The sequence below is a fragment of the Halichoeres trimaculatus genome, unplaced genomic scaffold (genome assembly GCF_033239565.1).
Source record: "Halichoeres trimaculatus isolate MK-OKI-2021-1 unplaced genomic scaffold, fHalTri1.1 fHalTri1_scaffold_20, whole genome shotgun sequence".
Lineage (NCBI taxonomy): Eukaryota > Metazoa > Chordata > Actinopteri > Labriformes > Labridae > Halichoeres > Halichoeres trimaculatus.
The window spans coordinates 3,136,657-3,164,529 of NW_027437198.1; the positions used below are offsets into that span (position 1 = coordinate 3,136,657).

The 27,873-nt window shown below is 40.9% G+C and overlaps 1 protein-coding gene across 1 annotated transcript in view; it reads right to left on the bottom strand.

Annotated features, from left to right (window-relative positions):
- The window catches only part of rapgefl1 (Rap guanine nucleotide exchange factor (GEF)-like 1), a 73,606-nt gene that overhangs the window by 31,838 nt on the left and 13,895 nt on the right, over nt 1–27,873 (bottom strand). The window contains exon 3 of the mRNA XM_074696160.1: nt 3,913–3,991. Within this exon, the coding sequence (XP_074552261.1) occupies nt 3,913–3,991 (79 nt within the window). The remainder of the gene's footprint in view (nt 1–3,912; nt 3,992–27,873) is intronic.

Below are 27,873 nucleotides of genomic sequence, written 5' to 3' on the forward strand. Positions count from 1 at the left end.
CCCACTCTTCGTCCGCCCACATCCCTCTGTGCTCCACTTCCTCTCCTTGCTCCTCATCCTCCCTCTAGCTCTGCTTTTTATCTGTCTCTGTGTGGGTGAGTGTTCACGTGAACGACCATCACTCTCAGAGAAATGTAAGATTTTCATTTGCATTTCTAACCATCAACTGAAAACTAAAACCTTGCTTAGTAATTATATATTCATAATCATATATGATATATATCATATATTTGTTGCAGTTGGTTTTAGCAAATGTTTATCTTGTGTTTTTCTGTAACACTTCTTTAGGTGGATGTATTTAATTTTGCATGTCTTGACTTTACACACGACCAATAGTTGCGATAACATGTGAAAAGCCATTGACACGTTTTTCACCTAGCTCTCTTTAATGCATTCACTAATTAGAAAGAAGTTACGAAAATCCAAGCTAGCAGTAAGTTAGCATCATCTTATCCTGCCCTACCTGCCTGTGACAACACAAGGACAGAATGGAGAGGGACCAGTATTCACAAGTACCTCACGATACAATACGCATCAAGATACATTGATACAATTAGGGATGTCCAGATCTGCTTTTTTGCCCCCAATGCTGACCCCGATTAATTAGCAATGAGAATCAATATAATAACATGACATAGCATGACAACAAGCAAGCTGTCAGTTCATACAGTGGTTTAGCAGCCGTCCACATGTAGAGCTACTGGCAGCCCTGTGCTGTGAGACAGGTCCCCAACGTGTAACGTTAGTGAAGCCTGGTTATGTCCTGCCAGTCATCTACCAAGCAGAGCTAATGTAACCTCACTCTTCATTTTATTGATAGACTCTCAAGTAGTGCTGCACAATTTGGGGAAAAGGTGAAAATTTGCGATTAGGTGGACAATATTGCGATTGTGCTTGCGATTTAATAAAATAAGTTGTGTCATGATGAGTCTACAGACTTGCTTGGTTATCATGGAGAAAAATCTGAATTGCATGTGCTGACATTGCGATTGCGATTGCCATAACCTCTTTTGCGATTACGTAATTGCATGTGCTGACATTGCGATTGCGGTTGCGATTGCGATTGCGATAATCGTGCAGCCCAACTCTCAAGTTTAAACAGACCACTGCAGAATAACTGCTGACTGTGGGTTGGAATGCACATTATCTCAAACAGTTTAGCCCTTGTGTTAGCCTTTAGCTCGTGCTCTATCTCTCTCCTGTTTATCTTTTTTCTGCTCTTCTGTCCTTTTTCTATCTGAAAGTTAGGCTCCTGTGTCCACCATCACAGCAAATGTAATCACAGAAATCATATTCAGCAGAAGAAAAACACAGATCTCTCTTCTCTCTACTAAACTTCATCAGCCAGCAATGGGTTGTCATAGAGACCTAGATGTGCCATAAATCAATCCGGTCCTGCCCAACCCAATCAGAAGCTAAGAAAAAGCTAGGAAGTAGCATTTGGAAATAACCTATATTGGTGCTGATAATCTCACGTCTGAAAGAGGCAGTTAGGAAGTTTCTGGTCACAGCTTCCTGTCCCGCTTGATCTTTCCTACTCTGAATTTATGGTTCACAGCTCTGCTTTCGTCAAAAATAGGATGGCTGTGAATTACTTGCAACTCGACAGACTAGCCACGCAGACGGACAGCAACAGAACAGATCCAGTTTAAGTTGACAGATTGATTTGAATGAAACCCATTTGATCCGTTTGCTGAAACAGAGCGCAGACGCACTGCAGACACTTCTGGTGTATTTTAGCCGTCATTTGAAAGTGTGAATTAGGACTGAGCATATATCTAGAAGGGAGACTTTTTCAAGATCACTTTTAAACTCCTCCTTTAAAACTAGAGCCCGACTGATTAATCGGCCCGATTATGCCTGTCACCGATTAATCAACATCGGCCAAAATGTTGCCGATTATAAAAATTTTTGCTCCACTGAGATTCCGTCACTCCTGCTCCTGTGTGTCTGTGTGTTGGGCTGCACACTGCCCGAGTGCCCGCCTTCTTTGTCCACCATTATCTAATGTAAGACTATAGAATGACATTTTAACATTGTGTTAGTTGCTTTTTTGTGAGATAAACAGAGATAAATGCTACTGTTAATTCACACGTCCACCATTATCTAGTGTAAGATTATAATACGGCGTTTTAACGTCATGTAAGTTGCTTATTGTGTGTTTACAGTTAAACTTTTTTTTCTACTTACTGTGTTTAAAGTTTGACTTATTTATTTAAGGTGAGAACTAGAGCCTTATGTAGGGGTGTTTTTGAATTTTTGTGAATGCAGACCGATATCAGATTTTTTTCGGTGAGAGTCCGTTTATTTGTGTTTTTGGTCAAGTAAAATATGGCCCCGTCTGAGTGCAGAGGAAACCGGCAGAGGAGCAGGGAGGGGGTGTTTGGTGCGAGCGCTCTGGGCTTCTGCTGCACAAAAACACTGCTGTAGGGGTAATTTCTGCCCTAAACCTTGTGATAGGACCCAACTTGTTCCATCCCGGAGTATCACTTTAATGCTGAAATTCCCGATCAAAATTGTCTGAGAGCTTTCATACCACTGTCACTATGCACCTCTGTGCAGGGGCATGTCCAGACTTTCAGACTGGGGGGTGGGGGGCAGTGGTAGGGAGGTGACCAGGGTGTGCACAACACACAAAATAATTTCTCCTCTTCAACTTAACAATCTTCTTTAACAACCCAAGTAAATGTTATTGCATTAATCATATATTTAACACTGATTTTAGTGTAAAAATGGATTATAGATAAATGTGCATCAGCCAGATAAATTTAAATTGAAAGCAGTTAATCCAAGATAAAGCAGTTTTTGAGCCCAGATAAAAAGATGGACCTTTAAATTACACAAAAGAACATGCGAGGCCTTAGGGAAACACTGATGTTGTATGCACTGCCAGAGAGGAGTTGCCGTTCAAATTTAGATCAAAAATTCTTCTCATGAAGAAAAATTGATTAACATCAGTTCACTTTAGTGAAACACTTTAGGAACAGGCGCTTTGCTTTGAAAATGTTTTATTATTATTCATGTTTGGCTTTAAAATGTTCGATTTCAGCTCAGTGAAGCACTTTAAAAACTTTATGCATTTTCTCTTTCTTTATAATTGTGCTTAAACAAACATTTCACTCCACCTTATTCTTGTTTATATTTGGGTGCACCTAAATTCTGCGCTGGTGCAAAAAAAAGGGTAGGCACACAAGGCATTGCGATTGCATGAATTAAAATTAAAAATCTGATATTGCGTTAAACAGTTCCTTTTAATATTACTTTAGTCTACTAGCTGTATAAAATACATTTAAAATGATTTTAAACCAAATGAGCCAAAAGTAGAGAGGAACCATTAACGTCTATAGCATTGAAACCCTTAATATCAAGTTAAGGAACAAAATATTTTAATTATTCTTTGAGATTAAATTCACTGCACTGGAGCTGTAGGAGTCATATTTTACTTCCAACTCGGCTAAAACATGAATTTTTATTTTTACACAAATATCCATTTATCAAAATACTGATACTCTATCAGAAGTCAAAGTATGGGGATATATCACCGCAAAGTATGGGGATAAATCCCCGGTTCAGTATTTTTCACACCGCTACTCAAGACACTGACTGACTGAAATGGGAGGGGCTTCACATGAACCTAAAGCTGCACAGAAAGTTCAGATAGAAACACAAACCTGCAGCTAAAGACTGAAACAGTCTGATCACAGAAGAGAAGGATCCGTGTTTTTCCAAACTGAACTCCAGTAAAAAACAAAGTGAACACAACCAGGTCAAATCGCTGCATCTACAACATTCTGAAGATTTTCAAACACATGCTCACCTCTGTTACCCACACACAGCACTGAGAGCACATTCTGCTCAGGTAATTATGCATGTCGGTATGTGTGAGTGTCTGCCTGTGTGTGTCAAGGATACTGCTGCAGCAGGACTTGCTGGAGCCTGTCGGCCGTGAGGAAGATGGGATGTGTCAACATGAAGTCATCCAGTAAAGTTTCTAGACAGAGACAGAAACAAACAGAAAGGTTAGGATTTCAGGGTGTCTTTGAACACAGCATTATATTCAAATAAAACTGACAGAAAAGATTACAGGAAGAACTGCAGAGAGGGGGTTGGGTTTCATCCTGTCATTGAGGAAGACAATCTGACTCACATTTAACATCAGAGTCAAATCTGTGCACTGTGGACCGCTCAGTTCGGGCTATGTCACACAGAAAATTCTCCTGCAAAAAGTCATTTAAAGTTATACCAAGTTATATAGCATCGTATAAAGTCAAACAAAATTAGGCTTGTACCCAAATAATTTGAAGACCCACACAAGTGTCATAATTAGTGCCCAGCCCCGTAACAGTGTAAAGTTGTCAGCTGCTGAGCTCCCTGGTGCATACGTTGCAGTGCCCTGTGTTTGTTGTGCTTTCTTCTTGTTTCCTGATTGCCTAATGTTCAGCTCAGCGTGGAAATCCACAGGGTGCACAACAGGATTTCTGACTGTGGAACTGACACATGTTCAATATGTAAGAAATGACATGCCACAGGAACATTTGCTGTGATGATCCTTGGAACCATCACAGCATCCTTGCTTTGCTGATTTTGGCTATAAAGGAGGAATTAAGCCCAAAATCAGCTAAATTAGCTTTTAGTGTGTTTAAGACTGTCTGCATTAGAGCCCGACTGATATGGGATTCTTGGGGCTGATGCCGATACCAATACTGGGGGCAAAAAAAAGCCGATATCCAATGTATCGACCGATATCCGATATATCAGCTGATATATATAATAAATTCATTGATATACACAGGATATATACTGTATATGAACACAAATTATTATAATACCCATATGGTTCCAGACAGAGACAGAATATTATTAAATTCAAACAAGGAACTTAAAAAACTGTCAACATAAGAAATGTAGTGTTAACCAATAATAAATAAGAACAAGCTGTAAACACAATAATAAATAAAGAAGTCAAACTTTAAACACACAATGAGCAACTTACACGACTTCAAAACGCTGTATTATAGTTTTAGATAATGGTGGACGTGTGAAATAACAGTAGCATTTATCTCTGTTTATCTCTCAAAAAAGCAACTTACACAATGTTAAAACGCCATTCTATAGTCTTACATTAGATAATGGTGGACAGAGGGGGTGGGCACTCGGGCAGTGTTCAGCCCAACACACAGACACACAGGAGCAGGAGCCACAGAATCTCTGTGGAGCAAAAAATTTTATAATCGGCAACATTATGGCCAATGTTGATTAATCGGTGACAGGCAAAATCGGCCCTACCCTACCGATTAATCGGCCCTACCGATTAATCGGTCGGGCTCTAGTCTGCATTACCTTAGGAGTGATTCTGTACTTATGGGTACATTTCAAGTACATGGGGCATACTTATCAATTTGACTTAACATTGACTTCAAGCAGTGACCAATTTTACAGTGGGTCATTTGGATGCAATACATGTGTTGGAATTTGCAGTTTTAGTGCTGTCTGATTTCTCAAATGTCAAGTTCGCTCTTTAAAATTAACTCTAGAATACATATTTTTATTTATAAATTGTCAGTGTTATTTGTTCAAAGTAACCATCAAAACATGACAAAGCTGTTTTAAAAACTATTTTGATAATTTTTCTCGATAAAATTATTCACTCTGTGTGTGTCAATTGTGTATGACATTGAATAAAAACCTACAAATCAGCAATGGTTTGCTCCAAAGTCACATGACTTAAATTATCTGAGGTCACATCCTTTTTGGAGATTGTGATGTAAACTGTGAGATAAATGATGGGGGCCATTTCTAGGGAGCGTGGTCAGAATGTCAAATAACTATAAATTCACTATAATGTGGATTTATGTTGAAAAGATTGTCAAAACTTTTGTCCATAACACAGTTGACAAAATAAAGCACCAATTTTTTTATTACTTAAATGTTTGAGAATTCATAAGAGCTTAAGCTTGCCAACTAATTAATTTAGTACATTTAAAGGAAAATATGAAGCAAAAAAGCACAGATTTTTTTCCCCTTTTGTTTACCTGAAATGTTCCTCTTAATAAAAGCATCAAAGAAACTTCATATGTTCTTTCTTTGTCTGCATCCAGAGTGAACAGAACAATGACTCAAAGCAAAAGGACAAAGATAGATACAAAGATAACCGCCTTTACACTAAAACATTAACATCATCTAAAGAGTGGTCACTGAGTTTGAAGAAAGGTTTTTTTAAAGAAGAAAAAAATACCGTGGTTTTTTGGAACAAACAAAGATCTGCCTGCTTTAAAGAAATGCTGACACACGAAGAGAAACACTCAGCTGATGTTTGTTTCTTTTTCTGCCTGGAGAACATTTCATTTGTTTTAAAAGCTGTTCTTTTTCTGAGCTGAGCTGTAATAAAGAGAGTCTGATGAGCGGCTGCAGCAGGAAAAGGCTCTAATTTAAGACCAAAACCAGAAACAGTTTCTGAAATATACTGCTGCTCTGTGTTTAGTGTGTGTGTGAGACACTGTGTGTATGTGTGTGTGAGACAGTGAGCATGTGAAGCATACTGCAGTGGGTGTGTCCTACTAGAGTCCGCCTCTGCAGGCAGTTACCATAAAATCACCACGTTGCCTACAGCGAGAGGATGAGGAGGGAAAATGTGAGGAAAGAACTGAGAGCATTGAACACCACGCATGCATTTGTCTGTGTGTGTGTGTGTGTGTGTGTCTGTGTGTGTGTCTTAATAGAATGGGTATGTGTGCTATTGACACCATCTGAGTGATAACAGAGACCTGATGGAGACAGGGCAGTCCATAGATTTGTTCCACTATCGATCCTTCAGTCCCTGTGGTGTGTTTGAGGTTCAGCGGAGAGTCTGAGAGATTCTCAGTCTGTCAGACAGGATGAAAAGTTATCGACCAGTTTTTTCATATCAATCAGCTCCTGATCTGACATCAAATCCAACACTTGGAGCTACATAAGTTGTTTTTCCGACTGCAGGGAACAAATTTAAGCTCTAAAATACCACAGGAATTATAATCTAACCAAGTTCCTGAGCCGTGTCTAGAGAAGCCTTTCAGCCACTGCTAAAGTTCAGGTCCTAAGTAACTGCAATGTGATTAGTCCATAAATGAGTGGACGTTGGGTGGTTGAACATGGAAGCAGATTTAGTACCACTAACCAACAGTACCAAACAACATGACAGGAAATAACAGGTAGTAGGGGTGTAACGGTACATGTAGCCGTGCCGAGTGCTGTATTCGAACAAGTACAGTAAGTTTACGTTAGCCGCTGCACATGGCTCTTTAATATTCATGTCAGTACTCGTCTATGATTGGCTGAGCAGTGAAGGCGTTTTAATATTCATGAGGAAAGTGGTCTGTGATTCGTGCTTTGCGATCATGTGCATATCATGTGGACGTGACGTCTCACGGTGAGCCAATCAGAAGATGAATATCAAAGAGCTTTTGTCCGTAGCCACAGGAGCTTGACCGTAGCCACAGGAGCTTGTGTCTGAATTGTGCATCATGGCTGCTGCCAACGACCAACCAGAGCTTGAAGAGCCTCCCCCCTCGCTGTAAAATGGCGAGTTTTTGGTTTAATAAACATTTAAACAAGCAAATGGTTTTGCGTTGTTCCATACTGTATCGAAAATGTACCGAACCGTGACCCTAAAACCAAGGTACGTACCGAACTGTGATTTTTGTGTACCATTACACCCCTAACAGTTAGCAAAAACTCTGAAGTTGTTAAAAACGGGTGACTTTTTGGAAAAACATCTGGTTATAAGAAAGGCTGATACATGAAGAGAAGAACTCAATCCACCCACAACAAATCCGGTGAGTAACTTAAAGAAGCCAAACATTACAACAAGCTAAATGAATCAGACAGGAACACTAGCACACAGTGCGCTATGTTGGACATGCTTGACCACAGAGCAGCATATCCTAGAAGTGACATTGCTCTAGCAACTGTCAGACAGCTTATGTCGTCCTCAGTACAATAAAAAGTCCCTGTGATGTGTTGTACTCGGGGACGTCCTCAACAGACAGTTCCTCTTCAAAGAGCTGGAACTGTTAGGTCCCAAAACACCTCCATACAGTGATTAAATGTGTATCAGCCAAGCTCTAACAAGCTCTGTGAACCCAATACTAGAGATCCCCACACCAAAACCACTGAAGCTTCAAAACACCTCACCTTCCTGAAAAACATATTACTGCCAATTTGCCCAAGTTGGACAGAAATGAAACCCATGGTGCTGGACTCAGCTGAAGAGGGCGGCTGTGATGTTTGGACATCAGGGGCCCCTGAAGTAAACTGGACACTTACAGGGAAACATGACTGATGGAAGCTCAACTCACACGTCCTGCAAACATAAATTAAGCAGGAGCTCATGAGCTTTTCACTGAGTGAGGCAGGTGTGAAACGTAAAGGTAGGTCCAACTGGTCCAAGTCTGGATTTATAAAAAATGAAATGTATTCGTTTAAGCAGAACATTGTTTGTTTTCTACTCTGAGAGATGTAATAAACAAACACACAAAAAATGTATTAGATAAAAAACAATATCATGTGTTGACTAAAGTATCCCAAATATACTAGGGAAAGGTAGAGTAGAGCACAAGACAGAAATGAAGTACGACAGGAAGGGAACAGTAAGTGTAGCAAGGTAGCAAAAGATGTAACAAAACAAAGTAAAGGAAAAAAGTATTTTAAACCATTGGGGAAGAGAAAAAAACAGGTTCTTGAGAGTCCAATTTATTGAATCACCTTTAGACTTTGCAAAAAGTAGTAAAAATTTAAATTATGTGAATTAAGCACCTTATTCAGCATAGCACACATTACTTAGTCTACACTGTGTTTGGGATCAGATTTCAGGACACAAAAGAAAATTCATCAGCTCGTCGAAAGCGGAGAGAAACCAGAGAATCAACATAAATGCAAGGGAGCCAAAAGTATATTTTTCTCCTTCCTCAAAAAAAAAAAAAAAAAAAAAAAAAAAAACTCAGTTAAAGTAAAGATACTCAAAAAACAAACAGTATTTGAGGATTACTTTGTTACGCTTCACCTTTGGTCGTCTGTGCTCATTTACATCCTGGTAGCAGAGCATTAGTGTCATGACATGTCTTTTTTTCATTGCTAGTAGCCCAAGTAGCTGCCTGTTGCAGCAGCTATCTCTTCTTTGTCCGTTTCTTGTAAGTTTTTTTGTCTCTTTTTCATCATCTTTGTATTTGAAGTGGATCATTACTTTGTATGGTTCATTGTTGGTCATGGACACCAAACTTTTTGTGGCTTCAGTGATATTTTTACTACTTTTCTCCTGCGTTTGTCTGGAGATCTACATGTATCCATGACTGCATTGTTTACATGTGAAATTAGCTGTTAGCAGCCTGTAGCATGTCAATGCTAACTAGTGTAAGGCTTGATGATTTCCCTCAAGGTGAGGAGGAGGAGGTGAGGACGACGTGCTGGTTCTCGGGTGTGAGCTGGGAGGTGACGACGTGGACCTGTCCTTCCATCCATCGTTGTTGGAAACGTGAGATCTATCTCCGGTGGGATGGACGAGCTAGCCGTGCTAGCCCAGCGGCAGAGGGGCTGCCGGGGGGCAGAGTGGCATCGTGCTGTTCACGGACATGGCTGACAAGGGGACGCCGGCATCACACTGGAGGAGCTTCACCTGCTGTGGGCAGACAGGATCCAGGAGACAGAGACTGAACAGACTGCTGGGGAGGCTCAGTCCTGGACCCTGTGGAGGTGGAGACTGGCTGGGCTGGAGAGTGGTGAACAGGCTGTCGTCATCTATTTTCTTGTGGACCTTTTTGCACTTTCTATACACTTTCTTACTTTTGTTTTCTTGATTGCTGCTGTGACTCCTGAATTTCCCCTCAGAGATAAATAAAGTATTTTCTTTTGTATTCTTTTCTATTCTTTGACAGGAACCACAATGCTACTGCTCAATTCTTTGGTGAACTCAATGGACATGTACCCAACATAAATGCAGCCTAGGGGAGAGACAGAAAAAAGTACAGGAGCCTGGGTAACAACAGAGATGTTCTGGGTTAAAAGTGTGAAAGGACAGAAAACACAAAAGCAGCAGAAGTCAAATGAAAATGCAGAGCAACAGTGTGCATAAATAAAAAGAAGCGCACAGAAGAGTTGTAACATGTGGAACCGAGGCTAAACAGATCAAACCTGTGTGTGAGCAGAAATATGATCACAAGCACAAGCACACACACAGTGTGGATGTGTGCAGAAAAAAAAAGCTCATATAAATGAAACTGCAGACGAAGCCATGTGAGCAGAGATGGTGTGAATGTGCAGGGAGGACAGAGAGGAAGAGTGTGAACGTGGGAGGAAGAGGAGAGAAACTGGCTGAATTCAAATGGGATGTAAAGAACGCCTACGAGGAGAGGAAGAGCCAGAGAGAGCAGAAAACTGACTGAAGAAAAAGACAGCTCTGAGAATAAGAGAAACCTGGAGCAGAAATAGAAAAATGGTAGAATTACAGAACAGATCGAACTGTAGTCACATACAGGAACAATACCCTGCCGTTTGAGCGCTGCACACACTCACATATATCGGGTTCAGGCCACTTTCTACATCTCCTTTATTGCATTTTTCATCAAGCGTGAAGACTCTTTGTTTTAAAGTTTGTGTGGACACAGTGGAGCCCACACTGAGACCAAAGCAGTTAATAAATCAGGTGGACAGGTACAGACATAGAGGATAAGACATGTATGAAATGCAGTATGGGACATTGAAGAGAAAGAGGATTTGACATAAAGAAAACCCCAGCAGAATGATGAAAAAAAAAAGGATGACATATAACTGTATTAAGAGGAAAGTATTGTATAGAGAAGGATAAAGGCAAAAAACAGAACAAAAAGGGGAAAAACAAACAAGAGAGACCTCAAAATATGAAGGGCACCATGGGACATTAATCACAGTGAAAACAGAACGGGGAACTACGGGGAGAGATGGGGCTCAAAATTATTTATACTACATGTTTCTCAGATGCACAAATTTATCCATAGTTCATGTGATTTTTTTAAAAATTTGTGCATATTTATAGGAGTGTTATAATTTTATTTGGCGTGGCCACAAATGACCGTCAAAGTTGACCATTTTCCCGTTTGATTAAAATCTTAATAGCTCTATTGTACGATGTTGGATCAGGACCAAAATGCACACACAGGTTCAGTGTTACAGCCTGATTGCATTTCTACCATTGCTTGCTGAAACACCAATGCTCCATAGCGCCACCAAGGGGCTCAAAATTTCAGCCCCTTTGGCTACTTTCAGCCACAGGCCTGAAATTTGGTGGGCATAACAATCATGCCTAAACCTACAAAAAAGTCAAAAACATTCACAGTGAATTCCGAACAGGAAGTTCGCTGTTTTTCATCGAACTTTCATCGAGCTTTTTCATCCGATCAACTTTAAACTTGGCTTGTGTACACTACACGTATTGTCAATGTAAAGTTCCAAATGGATTTTTGCTAGGTCTATGGGTGTGGCCTCAGATGACTGTCAAAGTTGACTTTTTTGGCTGCTTTATTAAAATCTTAATAGCTCTCTAGTACAGTCTTAACCTGACACGCCAGACGGACAGTTTCAAATATCCACCACGGAATTATTTCACAAGCCCATCTGGGTAGCAGCTCTTCCGATTTGTTTTCAGACTTAAAAAAAAATCCGCAGCTGGTGATTGGACGACCGTTCTGATTAACACACTAACCACGGACCAATCCACATCCAGCCACAGTATGATGTAGCTTATGTGAGCCGATGCTTCTAAGAAACAATAGATGAACAACTACCGAATCACGAGAAACAGCTGTGAAAAAGGCGTTAGACGACAGCTTCCGTTTTTATAAATTTAACTTAAGAACCAAAGGAACGCTGACAAGTACGAAAGTCTGCCGACGTCACGTCTGCTCCCACAGCTCCCACCTCTCTTCCCTGATTGGGCCGGTTAGAATTTAGCCGAGTGAATTCGTTGGTCAATGGAGTCTGGCAAGATGGACCTGCAGGAGTTCAGAAACTGAATCAGGCAGGTCCATCTGCTCTGCACGGTTAACGACATGGGCTCAAAGTTTGGCATTTTTAAACTTTGACTGATCTGCACGAAAACGGGCACACATGTTCAGTATTGTACCCTAGACACAGCCATGTCACTATTTTCACCAGAAAGTATAGCGCCCCCTGATGGAAATGGCCTGAATTTGGCAAAACTTGCGTTCATAAGGTACGTATTTGAACAAACTAGTCCTAGGTTTTTTCTCAGATCAACTCCAAACTCACCATGTGTATACTACACACATTGAACATTAATAATCATAGTAGGATTGTTATAATTTTTTAGGACGTGGCCACAAATGACCGCCAAAGTTGACCATTTTCCCGTTTTAGGAAAATCTCATTAGCTCTCTTGTACAATGTTGGATCAGAACCAAAATGCACACACAGGTTCAGTGTTACTGCCTGGGGCTCGAGATTTCAACCCCTTCAGCTACTTTGAGCTACAGGCCTGAAATTTTATTGGTATTACAATTATGTCTACACCAACAAAAAATCCATTACGACCATAGCCGAACAGGAAGTTCGCTATTTGGACGTAAACATCGGTTTTGGACGATTTGTAGCCTATGCATAACATTCAACAACTTTTAGGTTTTTCCTCTGATCCACACCAAATTTGGCTTGTATATACCACATACACTGACAATGACAAGTTGCAAATGGATTTTTGCTACGTCAATGGGTGTGACACAAACGACTGTCAAAGTAGACCATTTTGGCTGCTTCATGAACACTTAATTGCAGTCTTGTACATTGTTGGATCAACACAAAAAAAGCACACAGCGGTTCAGTGTCACAGCCTTAGTGCATTTCTATCACTGGTTGCACAAACATTAATGCTCCAGAGCGCCAACCGGGGGTGCAAAACTACATGAGCTCCAGGCATGAAAAGTTTTTGCCATAACCCTCATGCCTCATCCTATGGCTTTTGGCTGAGTCACATTTTGCTGCTCAAGTGTCGGCTAGGAAATGCTCTCATCGGCAAGCGTTGGGCGAGCACATGTTGCGGCTAGGACATGCTCCGACTGGGCAGCACCGGGCAAGGGCCCGTTCATCGCTGCTTGCAGCTTTAATTTCAAATTGCTACTTCTTAGCTTCCTGATTGGATTGAGCAGGACCGGATTGATTAAGAGCACGTCAAGGTCCCTATGAACAAAAATTCCATTAACGGCAGCAAACAAAATGCAGTGTTGGGGTACACTTACATGCTAAAGTGGGAAAAGCAGTTTGGTAAAGGAAAATGGAGAAAAGGCACAACAAAAAAGGAAAATAGAAATGCAGCAGAGAAGAGGAGTAAATAGACACCATGTTGTGCAGGAACAAAGCAGATCAGACCAGTGAAGTAAGAAAAGAATGGTGAAAATGGAAAGAATGCAGATGGGACACTAAAGAAATGCAGTAGACGCTCTTCAAAAGCAACAAAATGGAGGATAAGTTGACAAAAAAAAGCAGAAAGAAGTGGTGAGGACATTTAAAACTGATTACCTCAAGTAAACAATTTCAGTTTAACTTGAACACTATGATGTGCATTAATACTCCAGTACAAACACCAGCAGTCTTTAGCAGACGGTAAACAATGACTCTGCAGGGGGCTGCTGTTCCCAGTTTAATGAATGAGTTTATTTGGAATGAAACTCATTTACACAAATAAGAGAACAGTTTGTCCCAGAGTATTGCAGAAAAGCTAATAGCTAACAGAAATAACAGCTAAAACAGTGTCAGAGCATTGAAGCCTTTGTGTGTGCTTTGTCATTTAAGCCAGATTGTTTTGGCTCATTTTGGTAAAGTGTTTGAAAAAACTGCAAAATCTTTGGAAAGTCAGTCTATCGTCAGTGTAAATGCCATCACTCCGCCCTATCGTCTGGGGTGAAATTCAAACACATTTCTTGCTGGGTTTACATATCCATTCCTACCAACTTCACACGGACTTCTGGCAGAGATTAGGAGGAAACAGTCTTATTAAAGGTAGGGTCTGCAGAACTTTCATAAAAAAAATGTCAACTTAACCAGGAGTACCCTGCTTCATTTTCTCCTGTGCCTCATGCCTAGTCAGGTGCATGGCTAATGCCTAGTAACTCCCACGTAGAAACATGATGCGACAGGTGGTTGCTGGGCTCGAGAGTGTTCATGGTTGGAGGCTGTGGGTGTGTGCTGCTGCTGGCGCTGATCCAAGGAGGAGGATCAACTTTAAACTTGGCTTGTGTACACTACACATGTTGTCAATGAAAAGTTCCAAATGGATTTTTGCTGCATCAATGGGCGTGGCCACAAATGACTGTCAAAGTTGACTTTTTTGGCTGCTTCATTAAAATCTTAATAGCTCTCTTGTACAGTGTTGGATCAAGGCCAAAATGCACACAGAGGTTCAGTGTCACAGCCTCAGTGCATTTCTATCACTGGTTGCACTAACATTAACGCTCCAGAGCACCACCCCGGGGCTCAAATCTGCAGCCTGTCCAGCTACTTTGAGCTATGGGCATCAAAAGTTTTGGGCTTAACCCTCATGCCTTGACCTATGGCTTTTGGCAGTTACATTTTGCTGCTCATGCGGCGGCTAGGACTTGCTCAGATTGGCGAGCACCGGGCGAGGGCCCGTTCAACGTTGCTTGAAGCTTTAATTCTTCTACGTTTTTTTTCTTACATCTTCTTCACTATTTGTTTCTGCCAAAACAACCCCAAATTGCATGCCTTTTGTTTGGAAAAAAGCAAACACGCCGAGCCCCAAAATTCACAATTCACAAATTCACCTGAGAAAATTCATGAATCTGCTGCTTACCCAAAAATGAATGCTCCATAGCGCCCCTTAGGGGCTAAAAACTGCAGCCCCTGGGGCAACTTTGAGCTATGACCCTGAAATATCGGACCTGTGGAACAAGCATGGCCAGCCCTACAAAGAGGAGGAGCCCAGTTTGGATACTGAGTTTACCAACAAGTCACAAAAAAATCCTGCAGTCCCTGCCTTTGAAGTAAGCGTGAGGATCGCAGATGTCTGTAGTGGGGTGCAGTGTGCATATGAGATGTTTATTAGAATAGAATAGAATAGAATAGAATAGAATAGAATAGAATAGAATAGAACTTTATTTGTCATTGCAACAAGTGTGCACTGAAATTGCAAAAGCCCTTCAGTCAGTGCAAAACAGTGCAAAGTGCAAAATAGCTGCCATGTTCAGGTGCATTGATGACATAGAGGTAATTGTTATATTGTAATTATGTGATGACAATGAGGAAGTAATTTTAGCCTTTGTTCAGGACTCTTACTGCTGTTGGGTAGAAACTGTCTCTGAACCGGTTTGTCCTTGTAGTAATAGACCTGTCCCACCTGCCTGACGGTAACAGATCAAACCTGGTGTCCAAGGTGAGGGGGTCCTGGGTTATTTTTCCTGCCTTTGGGAGGCAGTTCTTCCAGTGTGAGGAGAGGGCAGTCGGTGATGTTTTTGGCCGTGTTGATAATCCTTTGTAGTGACGTCCTCTGAGCCACTGTGCAGCTGGTGAACCACACACACAGACAGTAAACCAGGATGCTCTCGATGGTGCACCTGTTGAAAGACACAAGCAGTCTCTGGGGGATGTTGTTCTTCCTGAGCACCCTCAGGAAGTGCAGTCTCTGCTGGGCCTTCTTCAGTAGCTCAGAGGTTTTCACAGTCCAGGTCAGGTCCTTCTCTAAGTGGACTCCCAGAAAGCAGAAGTCCTCTACCCTCTTCACACATTCCCCGTTGATGTGTAGGGGTGGAATGTCTGTTTTAGTCCTCAGAAAGTCGATGATCAGCTCCTTGGTCTTAGCTGTGTTGAGGAGCAGGTTGTTATCTCTACACCACCCAGTCAGCTGCTCCACCTCAGCTCTGTATGCAAACTTACCCCCCCAGAGATGAGCCCCACTACTGTGGTGTCGTCGTCAAGCTTGATGACGGTGTTACTGGGATGTGAAGAGGTACAGTCAGATGTGTAGATTCGATTCGATTCGATTCAAATCGAGTCGTAGGTCATGTAGAGGGTGAAGGGCAGAGGGCTCAGCACCCAGCCGATGCTGAGGCTGAGTTGAATAAGTTGAAAAAGCTTCACAGCTTATTCAAGATGTTGTCAAATGGTTATGTAGAGGAAGACAAAGGGGAATTTTGCAACCCATATAAAACAGTGCATTCTTACAGTCGGTGACTTGAACTATGATAATGTCCTTTCAAATCAAAGGTAAGAGCAGAGCTGATCCATACCGCGAGTTTAAGTGCAGGTAGATTAAATCTGGAATAAAAGAAATGCACAGTATCGATGAGGAAGATAAATGAAGTGGTTTCACATTTTTCTGGAGAGATGTTGGAGATTTTTTTTTTGCTCTTTTTCCAGTCTGAAGCCTCTAATTTCATGTTTCTCCTCCCACCTCCTCTGCTCTCTCTCCCGCTCCCTTTCTCCTTTCCTCCCACTCCACTTTTCTAAATGTCTTGTTGAGAGCTGGTTGCTATGTGAACAGGTGCTAAAGTGCCTCTTATGTATCTGCACACACACACACACGCACGCACACACACACGCACACACACACGCACACACACACACACACACACACACACACACACACACACACACACACACACACACACACACGCACACACAGACGACAACACACACACTCTCCTGCAAAGCTCCACAAACAGGAAATATAGGGAAGCTGCAGGTGGAGAGGTTGAGGCAGTCGAAGGAGAGGAGGGACAGATGAGGAGGCGGCTTGTTTATTTCTTCTTTATCTGAGCAGAAAGTTAAAATCCTTCGACACCAGGCGGCTCCGTCATGCTGTCGACTCGTCTGCACTGGTACGGGAATCAAACCCACGCCATTTCACGGACACAGAAGGTTTTCAGGGAGATCATGAAGTTATAAAATCAAACTACACAATCACACCTTTAAGAGATGGTGAAGGCACAGAGACACCACCAGAACCCAGGCCTGATTAAAAAACTTCTATTCCCCATATGATTTTTGGATGAAACACAAAAGCATTGTTGCATTTCAGTCTAGTTTACACCAAAAATGGCGTTTTAGTTGACCTAAAACATAAACTTTTGAAAATGGAAAATGTTGTAGCTACCATAGCCGTGTAAACAGCAAGCCAGTGTTTTCAGTGGGAACACTGACGCCATGCTCAGCTTGAGCATAGACCGTTGTTATGATCGTTGTGGACCTCCATGTTATTCTTGTACTGCTCAATCTGCTCAATCTGCCGACAGTCCTTCAACAAAATGTTCATCTGTTGCTCCACTTCTGCTCTTAGCATTCACCAATACACTAGATAATCGGCCCAACTGTACTTCAGTGGAGATCTCCCGAAAGCTGCTTCTGGACAAGGCAGTCATACCTCATCTGTGATATGTTATATCTGTGATACACGTGGCACACGTATTTGTAATGATGTGTGTGAATCAACTAATAACCACTCTGTTTCCTCCTCACACATGGTTACAAAATTCCATCACAATGAAAAAAATTGATTCACGTGGACATAGATTTTTAGGTTCAAACATATTTTGTAGTTGAGATGATGCCAACGTACATTTATGTGTTTTAACAACAACTTCAGTAATCTTTTGTCATACTGACTTCAAATAATATGTCAGAATAACAAATGTGCAAAATCACTTTTTACAGTGTTGGTGTGAACCTGGTTTCCGGTCTTTCTGCAGCCAGCCTCAAGCGCATCCTTGATGAACAGCAACTTTTAGTACTTCAGCCTAGGCTTCATTTTCCTAAATGGGGTGTTACCCCTTGTCTATAGTCTGTGGGGCAAACTCTCTGTTCTCTCTACTTTTAAGAGTAGGGTTGTGTCCGAAATCACTCACTCATTCCCATTCAATACTCACTTTATAGTGAATTAGATGTAGTTGACCATATAGTCCACTCAATCAGCTAAATTAAAACAACATTTCGGACACTACTTACTCATTCGCAAGCCGCTGACAGTGACGTATTTACTCTTGCATTGCTCACGGATGGCTGGGGATTTACAGTTATATCTTTTCTTAAAAACTGCAAAACAGTATTTGTTTTAGTGATACCTAATATTATATTAGCTTATTTTCTGCAACAACCAAATATAATAGAAACATTTATTACACGTTATTTTTGAATAAATAAACCATATATTTGCGCGGAACTTATGCTGTGTTTAAGAATTACAAGGTCCAGTGAATGCATCACCCGCGTGGAACGGTTTAACGGCTAACGTCCGTGTTGTTTGTTTCTCAGCTCAAAGTTGTGAGACGGGCTCGTCCGAAAGTTAAACAGGGAGCTCAGTGTTATTCTCTGACAGTTTTTAATGTTGTTTCATGCTATTAGTAATCATTAAACATGTTATCAGCCATTTCTTCTGTTTGAACTGAAATGCATGATGGTATATATTGCTCATATAGTGAGCATCGCTAATACACTACTTATCAAAATGCATTGTGGGATACATTGAGTGGACTAAATGGTGAATGACCATGCTCACTCAAATTTCGGACAGCACTACAAAATGGCGTATTCACTATATAGTGCACTATATAGTGAATATGGAGGGATTTCGGACACAGCCTAGGTTTTAATCTGTCCTCTCTAGCTTAGCTTGGTTAGCTTTGACCAGCTTCTTGTTATGATGCTGTAGGCCTTGGATGTCAGGGTACATCACCGTTTTTTCTTGCTTGTAGTTTATGAATGGTTGACCTCTGTGAGTAAACAAGGAGAACTGATCTGCATTAACCGTTTCTATATTTATGTTTTTTCATGGTAGCTCAGGACAACTACAGAACAGCTACTGATGCTAACTGTTCAGTGTTATGAGTTAACAGTTTAGCTCATCAGGAACACGTCATTAACATAAGACTTCATTCAGGAGAAATTTTATTTACGTTCTGTATTTCACGGGAACCTCTTGCTCACCTGAACACCTGCCTGCCTCAACATGCTGACCTGTGTGTTCCTGGGTGTCTGTGTGTGTATGTTCCTGTGTGTGTATTATACAAGAAGCTTTGGTTATTTTGTTTATCCATCTTATGAATCTGTGAGGAAAGATATCATCTCTCTGTTTCACCTGTGAGACAGCTGTTTACACTCTCATACAGTATGAAATAATCATGGAAGGATGTTGCCCAAAGCAACCACTGAGTGATTGTTGTTATGCTTCCTGTGAAATCCTCTGATCAGCAGCAGCTCAGTCTGGTGTCTGTGTGATTTTCCCTTCACAGATTTGATCATGCAGAATAACATTGAAATGTAAAGTATGAAACATATTTATCATTCATATTCTGAAATAACTTAGGATGTGGTTATTTCAGAATATGAATTTGAATACAATCAAAATGTTTGGAATACAAAGAACGTATGATTCAATGGGATTAATATTCCTGGTATAAGCCAGAGATGTTAACCAGCTGTTTCTGAATATATAGTTTGTCAACTGTTTCATTTGTTTTGTATCTTTTGATCAAAATCTCTGATTCCACCTTTTGACTTCATCTTCATTACTTGGTGAGATTTAAGAAAACAGCAGTTAAGAAAAAATTCTACACGGATAGTATTTGTTGGTACAGTCTGTACAGTCTGAAGAAGGTGACGTGGCATGATGTAAATGGAGAGAAGCAGGAAGGGGAACACACTCTGCACGTACACTTGGTAATTATTTTATAATCCCTCCTTGCCAAAGTGACACACCCTCACACACACTCACAGGACTGTCAATAACTCTGTGTTTGTGATGCTAAGGTAGTAGCATTGTTAAAATTAGCTGTGGTTTAAGGTTTAGTGTTGCTGCATGCAGATGAAAGCAAACAATCTTTCCTCAAAGTCTGGATTTCTTAAAAAAAATAAAAGGCATCATGGGAAATCAAAGTTTTTGCTGGGAGAGATTTATTGTTCTAAAATGTTTCAAATTATTGCAAAAACAGGTGGAGGCCTCAACTTTAACGTGGTATTTAAATAAACCTTCAAATCTGATCAACTAAAATCCCTCTTTCTGTAAAATAAGAGAGTTAACTGTAGAAAAAACTAAGTAAATTTAAATTATGGCTGATACTGCAATATAGAATTCAGATGGAGGAACACTACTGCACATGCTCAGTGTACTGCATTTATTAAATAAACAAAAGGATAGGGATGCACCGATTCCGATCGGTTGTATCAGTTAACGATGTATCCGTGCCCCTCAAAGCTGGATCGGTATTGGGCAAACAGCTCTCTGCCTTTTTTTGTCAGCGTTTTGCTACTTGATTTTAAAATGTTACCTCTGATGCACTTGCTTTGTTTTTTGCTGCATTACCAGTCAACAGGGTAAATAGATAGATAGATAGATAGATAGATAGATAGATAGATAGATAGATAGATAGATAGATAGATAGATAGATAGATAGATAGATAGATAGATAGGTAAGATAAACTTTATTGTCCCAGTTGGGAAATTTGTCTTGGGCAAAGTGCAAGTGCTACATCTGACATATAAAAGACAGAACAACATAAAACACAAATAGCAGCAAAATACAGAGTTTGAGAAGAACACTGTCATGTGGGATACACATTCCCTTAAGCGAGTCAGAACAGTTAGTGCAGGAATATCAGTCCTGTAATAGCTGGTAGCCGACACCCTAGTTATAAAACTTTACATTTGAAAAGCATTCTGAAGCATTGTTTTGATGGTAAACATGCTAATTTATTTTATAGTTAAAATAAATATCAACCTCAGTAATCCCATTTACTATTTTTTTGCTTTCCCCTCCAAACATTACCAGTCTTATCCCACAGTAGGGCATGAAGGTAATTATTCAACACTGGTATTGGTATTGTTTGACACCAAAGCCCAGGTATCAGTATCACAACTGTTGGATCGGTGCATCACTAAATGATTACAAGTTCTCACAGCTGGTGGTCAGGATTGCTATATGGTTAAAAAAAAAAAACTCTTTTGGTTGGTCTAAATGCTAGTCAGCACGCCTGTGCCTGAGCAAGTGCAGCCACTAGCTTAGCTGGCCTTTTGCTCCAGTTAAGGGCTACTGCTGCGATGCCATAACGCTCCACTAATGACAGATTGCGTCCTAGCATGGCTCAGCTTTATTCATATCTAGCAAAGGGAGTTTAATTTAATGTAAGTGGTTTTTGTTTAAACTAGCATGTAATCACCACCTCAAAGCATAAAAAGCGCAGGCATGATGGAAAAGGGCTATCAAAGCTGAACACTATGGTGATACAATTTATAGACCTGCATCTACCACTAGTAGGTATAGGTACCATATCAGGAACTTTTATAGGTACTGACAGAATTACGTCTGTAGTACAGAGTACTGAATCATGTAAAATCAAACGGTACCATGTTTAGGTACCTAAATGCATCCTTGTGACTGTGAGGGAGTAGAAGAGTAGGCAGTTTTATACTACTGAACATAAACACAGCATTGCAGGTATCTACCAAGGAATACATTTGTTAAATTGAAAAACTTTGAGATTTTATTAATAAATTAATATTTAATATCACATAAACACTATATTTGTACCTGTACTTTATCATTTCAAATGTAAAAGGTACACATCCCTAACCATTACACTGGAACCCTTGGACGCTGTCTATCATTCTGCACTTCATTTTATTACAGGTGATAATTTGAATCATCATTGCATTTTAGCTGACAAAGTTGGCCAGCCTTCTCTTACAGAGAGACGCAATAACCACTGGTATCTATTCATCCATGAAGCACTTACTAGAAAGCTACCATCATACAATACCTCTCTGCTTCATCTGAAACCTGGTTCTTTTTAAACACAATCAAGTGAGACTGTTCTCCAGGTTCCTCATGCCAAGACAGACATGGGGAAAACTGCTTTGAGCTGCAGAGCTGCAAATTTGTGGAACATTCTAAAAAATGAGCTGAATTTAAGCATTTTTTTTTTCTGTTAGGGACATTTCAGAAATATTATTTTAAACCACCTTTTACTGGAGTGCAACTATTTGATTTCATTTTAGTTTTTGGCTACCATGGAAGTTATTATGGTATTTTAATTATTCAACTTCATGTTTTTAATTTGTTTCATTGTCTAGGGATCATTGTAAATAAGAGTCACCCTCAATGATTTCTCCAAACAACTGAAATAAAGGTTGATGATGACATTAACCTGCAAAGTTGACCAAAGGGTGGTGGTGCTAGCTCTGCTTATGTCTGTGCAGTAGACAAGATGGCTCACTAATCAGCTATTTCTATCATTAGCTCCAAAAGATGGATAAGTTGTATTTAGAAGGTTGTATAGTCACGTTTACTTTCACATTTTTCAACAGCCTAAGCTTAAATAAGCCATTTTTGGGCCAATTTGTTGGTTTTGTGGGACTCCACGATTACATTCACATGTTTTGCCTGACAAAAGATGGTGCTGGCAATCTGCTGTCACCTTCACAAATCAGAGCTATGCAGCTACTTCCCTTTTGCATTTATCGAAAAATATTTTGGTCAAGGCTAAAGTTCGAGTATGTTTGTAGGTGTTCGAGAAAAATATGCACAAAGTAGAGCGTGTGTGTGTGTGTGATGCTGTAGCAGGTAAAACCAGCCAGGTAAGTCAGCTGTAGGAGAGCAAAAGTGACGTGGAACATGAAGAACATCAGAACAAACTCAGAGAGGAAAAACGTAAAACTTATAAAACAAAGAGGATGTGAGGCGTCACTGGGTGTGTGTGTGTGTGTGTGTGTGTGTGTGTGTGTGTGTGTGTGTGTGTGTGTGTGTGTGTTGTGGGTGTGACACAGACACACTGAGCTAAAATTAAAGCTGGATGTGGGTCACACTGACTGAAGGGATCAACAGGCTTGGGCTGCAGTAATTAAATATGAAACAGAGTAATTTCAGACTGGAGACAAAAACACATCAGACCAGGATGACGGCAGTTCAGACTGTGAGTTTAATTTCTGTCTGATGGAGACTCAGAGACTCTGCTCCAAAAATCACACAGCTCTTTAGTCTACTGGCTTGATAGCTACAAGAGGAACTCGGACTTATACTGTCTCAGCTTACACAGCAGGAGAGTTCATCCTTACAGCTTGTTCAATGAAGAATAATAGCACCACATAGCTAATGAAGCACAATAATGCTACATTGTCTTGATATGTGTCAAGCCAAAGTGACCAAGGAAAATTTGGGGAAAATCTCTTTTCTAGGCCCTGGCAAAAGTAGAATAAGTATTGGCACTTCATTATCACTAAATAAATCGATGTTGAATCGAATCAAATCAGATCACGAGTCAAATTGGGACCTTGTGGATCGGAATCGGATTGTTTCAGAAAATCAGTGGCGATACCCAGCCCTACTCACTCAAGTCATCTTGTTGCTTTGACTAAGCTAAATTAGTTAACATGTTCACCGTTGCTAGGCGCTACCCAAGTAGCTGCCTGTTGCAGCAGCTCTCTCGTCTTTTTCCGTTTCTTGTAATTTTTTTGTCTCTTTTTCGTCATCTTTGTATTTGGAGTGGATCATCACTTTGTATGGTTTATTGTCGGTCACAGACACCAAACTTTTTGTGGCTTTGGTGATATTTTTTACTACTTTTCTCCTGTGTTTGTCTGGAGATCCTACATGTAACCATGGCTGCATTGTTTACATGCGAACTCAGCTGTTAGCAGCCTGTAGCATGTCAATGCTAACTAGTGTAGGGCTTGATGATTTCCCTCGAGCTGAGGAGGAGGAGGTGAGGATGACGTGCCGGTTCTCGGGTGTGAGCTGGGAGATGACGACGTGGACCTGTCCTTCCATCCATCATTGTTGGGAACGTGGGATCTCGCTCCGGGGGATGAACGAGCTAGCCGTGCTAACCCAGCGGCATCGTGCTGTGACATCGGACGCCAGCGACACATCGGAGGAGCTTCGCCTGCTGTGAGCAGACAGGATCCAGGAGACAAAGACTGAACAGACTGCTGGGGAGGCTCAGTCCTGGACCCTGTGGAGGTGGAGACTGGCTGGGCTGGAGAGTGGTGGACGAGTGGTGGACGGGAAGTCGTCATCTAATTTCTTATGGACCTTTTTGCACTTTCTATACTCTTTCTTACTTTTGTTTTCTTAAATGCTGCTGTGACTCCTGAATTTCCCCTCGGGGATAAATAAAGTATTTTCTATTCTATTCTATTCTATTCTATTCTATTCTATTCTAACATAAGCACTAAACTCACTGTAAGAATCATTGGATGTACGGGCCCATGCTCTGTGGAGCACAAACAGCCTGTCTGTGCCATGGAGCACAGACGGCTTGTGCCCCCCACAGTGTAACATCTCAATGTATAGCAGTGTCTTCTTTCCACTGTTTCCTCCTCACTCATGGTTACAAAACTGTTATTTTACACTGTAATTTTTTACAGTGCTATTTTAAAAATAACAGAAATATAATGATGTAGTCGTGTATGATTACCACTCCCACTCACATACCTTCATTGTCAAGTTGACATGCATTTCTGATTTATATGGACATAGATTTTTAAGTTGAAATATATTTTGTAGTTGAGAGGATGCCAACTTAAAACTATGTGTTATCACAACAGCTTTTGTAATCTTTTGTCATATTGACTTAAAACAATATTTTAGAACAAAAAATGTGCAAAATCACTCTTTACAGAGCGAAGAAAAAAAATCAAGTGTTTCCTTTCATTTTAGGGAGCTGTCTGGTTAATGTTTACCTTGATGGGTCTGAAATAATTTAATGGCTGATTGACGTTTCAGTGTGTTCATATATTTTGCTCTGACTGAAATGACCACAAGTTGCTATTAAAAATTAAAGAGAATTCAGTTTTGACATCTTTCATCGATGTGAATTGTAAAACATTTTAAGGTGATCATGTGAATGGATGATGAAGGGCCCTCGAAGTCTTTGAAGCCCTAAATATTTAACTTGTGCACACAATTGTTATCTTGTATTTTGTACTCCCTTTATTGCCATGAGTAACAAACCAACTGGCACAAACAGTCACTGATGTAATAATTTAGTTAACTATGGTTTAGCAATCATGGTAGATCACCTGCCACACAGCTGCTGATAGCATGTGCGGTCCAACATTATAGAGTAAATATGTCGTCTTCATTACACCAGGAACTTTGACCCCTAAACTTAACGTGATCTTTGGAAATGTTTATTTTTTGGTGGGTGCCGTTTTACAGTAACCAACAGTATGATTTTCTCTGATGGTGGCAACAAACAAATATTTCTTCACTTAGAATACAAAGTTCAACCAGTTGAGCTACGTTTCGGTGTCAGTCACTCAATCTGATTAATACTGCGTTTCACAAAAGAAAACAGGAATCTAACAACACAAGAACACAAAGTTGAAGTTTATTATCTCAGTTTTAAGAATTTGGATATATAGACACAACTCCTCAAAAGGAAAAGTTTTGTACAGTGGCCAGGAGGGGACAAGAAGTAACCACAGTATGTGAGTCCAGAAGCACAACAACAGAAACATTTTAGAGATGACTTAATCGACTTCAAGACCTTCTGGTCCTGTAACTGAGGGCAGCAGTCCAAAGTCAAGATGAGTGAACTGTTTTACACTTCATTGTTTGTTTAGTGGTACGGGGTCACATCACCTCACTCCTCCCCAAGAGTCTCGACCCCCACCAGTTCGCCTACAGGTCAAACAGATCAACAGAGGATGCTGTAGCCACAGCGCTTCACTTGTCACTGTCCCACCTGGAGCAGGGGGCCTACATGCAGATGCTCTTAATGGACTACAGCTCCGCGTTTAACACCATCCTTCCTCCCAAACTGGTGGGTAAACTGGTAGACCTTGGACTTCCACACTCTATCTGTATGTGGATCTACAGCTTCCTGTCTGACCGCAGGAAGAGGGTGAGGGTTGGAGACCACACATCCAGGTTCGTCAGCCTCAGCATCGGCTCCCCCCAGGGCTGCGTGCTGAGCCCTCTGCTCTACACCCTCTACACATCTCACTGTACCTCTGCACACCCCAGTTTGCCGACGACTCCACAGTAGTGGAGCTCATCTCTGGAGGGGATGAGTCTGCATACAGAGCTGAGGTGGAGCAGCTGACTGGGTGGTGCAGTGATAACAACCTGCTCCTCAACACAACTAAGACCAAGGAGCTGATCATCGACTATCTGAGGACTAAAACAGACATTCCACCCCTACACATCAACGGGGAATGTGTGCAGAGGGTAGAGGACTTCTGCTTTCTGGGAGTCCACTCAGAGAAGGACCTGACCTGGACTGTGAACACCTCTGAGCTACTGAAGAAGGCCCAGCAGAGACTGCACTTCCTGAGGGTGCTCAGGAAGAACAACATCCCCCAGAGACTGCTTGTGTCTTCTACAGGTGCACCATCGAGAGCATCCTGGTGTACTGTCTGTGTGTGTGGTACACCAGCTGCACAGTGGCTCAGAGGACGTCACTACAAAGGTTTATCAACACGGCCAAAAACATCACCGACTGCCCTCTCCTCACTCTGGAAGAACTGCCTCCCAAAGGCAGGAAAAATAACCCAGGACCCCCTCACCTTGGACACCACGTTTGATCTGTTACCGTCAGGCAGGTGGTACAGGTCTATCACTACAAGGACAAACCGGTTCAGAGACAGTTTCTACCCAACAGCAGTAAGAGTCCTGAACAAAGGCTAAAATTACTTCCTCATTGTCATCACATAATTCAGTATAACAATGACCTCTATGTTATCAATGCACCTGAACATGGCAGCTATTTTGCACTTTGCACGGTTTTGCACTGACTGGAGGGCTTTTGCAATTTCGTTGTACTTGTAACACTGACAAATAAAGTTCTATTCTATTCTATTCTATTCTATTGTTTTGTAAGACAGCTGTATGCCAGAGTTATGATCTAATGCAGTGTTTCCCAGTCCTGGTCCTGGAGGACCCCTGCCCTGCATGTTTTAGATGTTACCCGACTCCAGCACACCTGATTCAAATGAATGGCTCATCAGGCTCGAGCAGAGCTTGATGACGAGCTGATCATTTGAATCAGGTGTGTTTGAGTCGGGAACAGGGCTTGACATTAACTTTTTTGCTCACCAGCCACTAGGGCTGGGCAATTGTGGTAAAAATAAGAATCCCGATTATTTTAAGTGATATTGAAATCACAGTTAATATACACAATTATTCAAAAATTTCTGTACTGATTTAAACACAACTTTAAAGAACCAGCAAGTGGCACATACAGTATTATTGATACCATAAGTCACACACACTCGCTGTGGCTGCACATGGAACACAGAAGAGCTATGAAGCACAAGAACTTGCATACATCTACACTGTGTGGCATAGTAATTGTTTTTCTTAGATTATATTGTTTTTATGATTTTCAGATGGCAAAACTGAAATCACAATTAAAATCCAATTAATTGTCCAGCCCTACCAGCCACTGTGGCTAGTGGTATTCCTTAGTTACTGGCCACTTAGTATTTTCACTGGCCACAATTTGTTGTTGGATAATTATGTTCAATATGATTAAAGCCGATGATGACATGCTAAAGTTTACTTAAAAAAGATTTACAACCTCTTTAAATGTAAATGATCCCTATGCACACTCAAAACAAGACTACATCAATGTTAAAATCCACAGGTCCTTAATCAGGTATTCAGCTCTGATAAAGTTGTGTGTAACATTGTGCTCCTTTGATATGAAAATATGCAGTCTATTAAGACATAGTAATTAAAATAGTAGTTTGTTATTGCTTATATTAAAATGGTAAAGGGGATTAATTGAACTGAAAAAAACTCAACAAGAGACACTGTCTGCTTAAATATTTATTCACGATTGTAATCAGAAAATCATTTCTTTTTTCATGAGAATGACAATGAAGGAGAGGTAAATTAAATTTCCTCA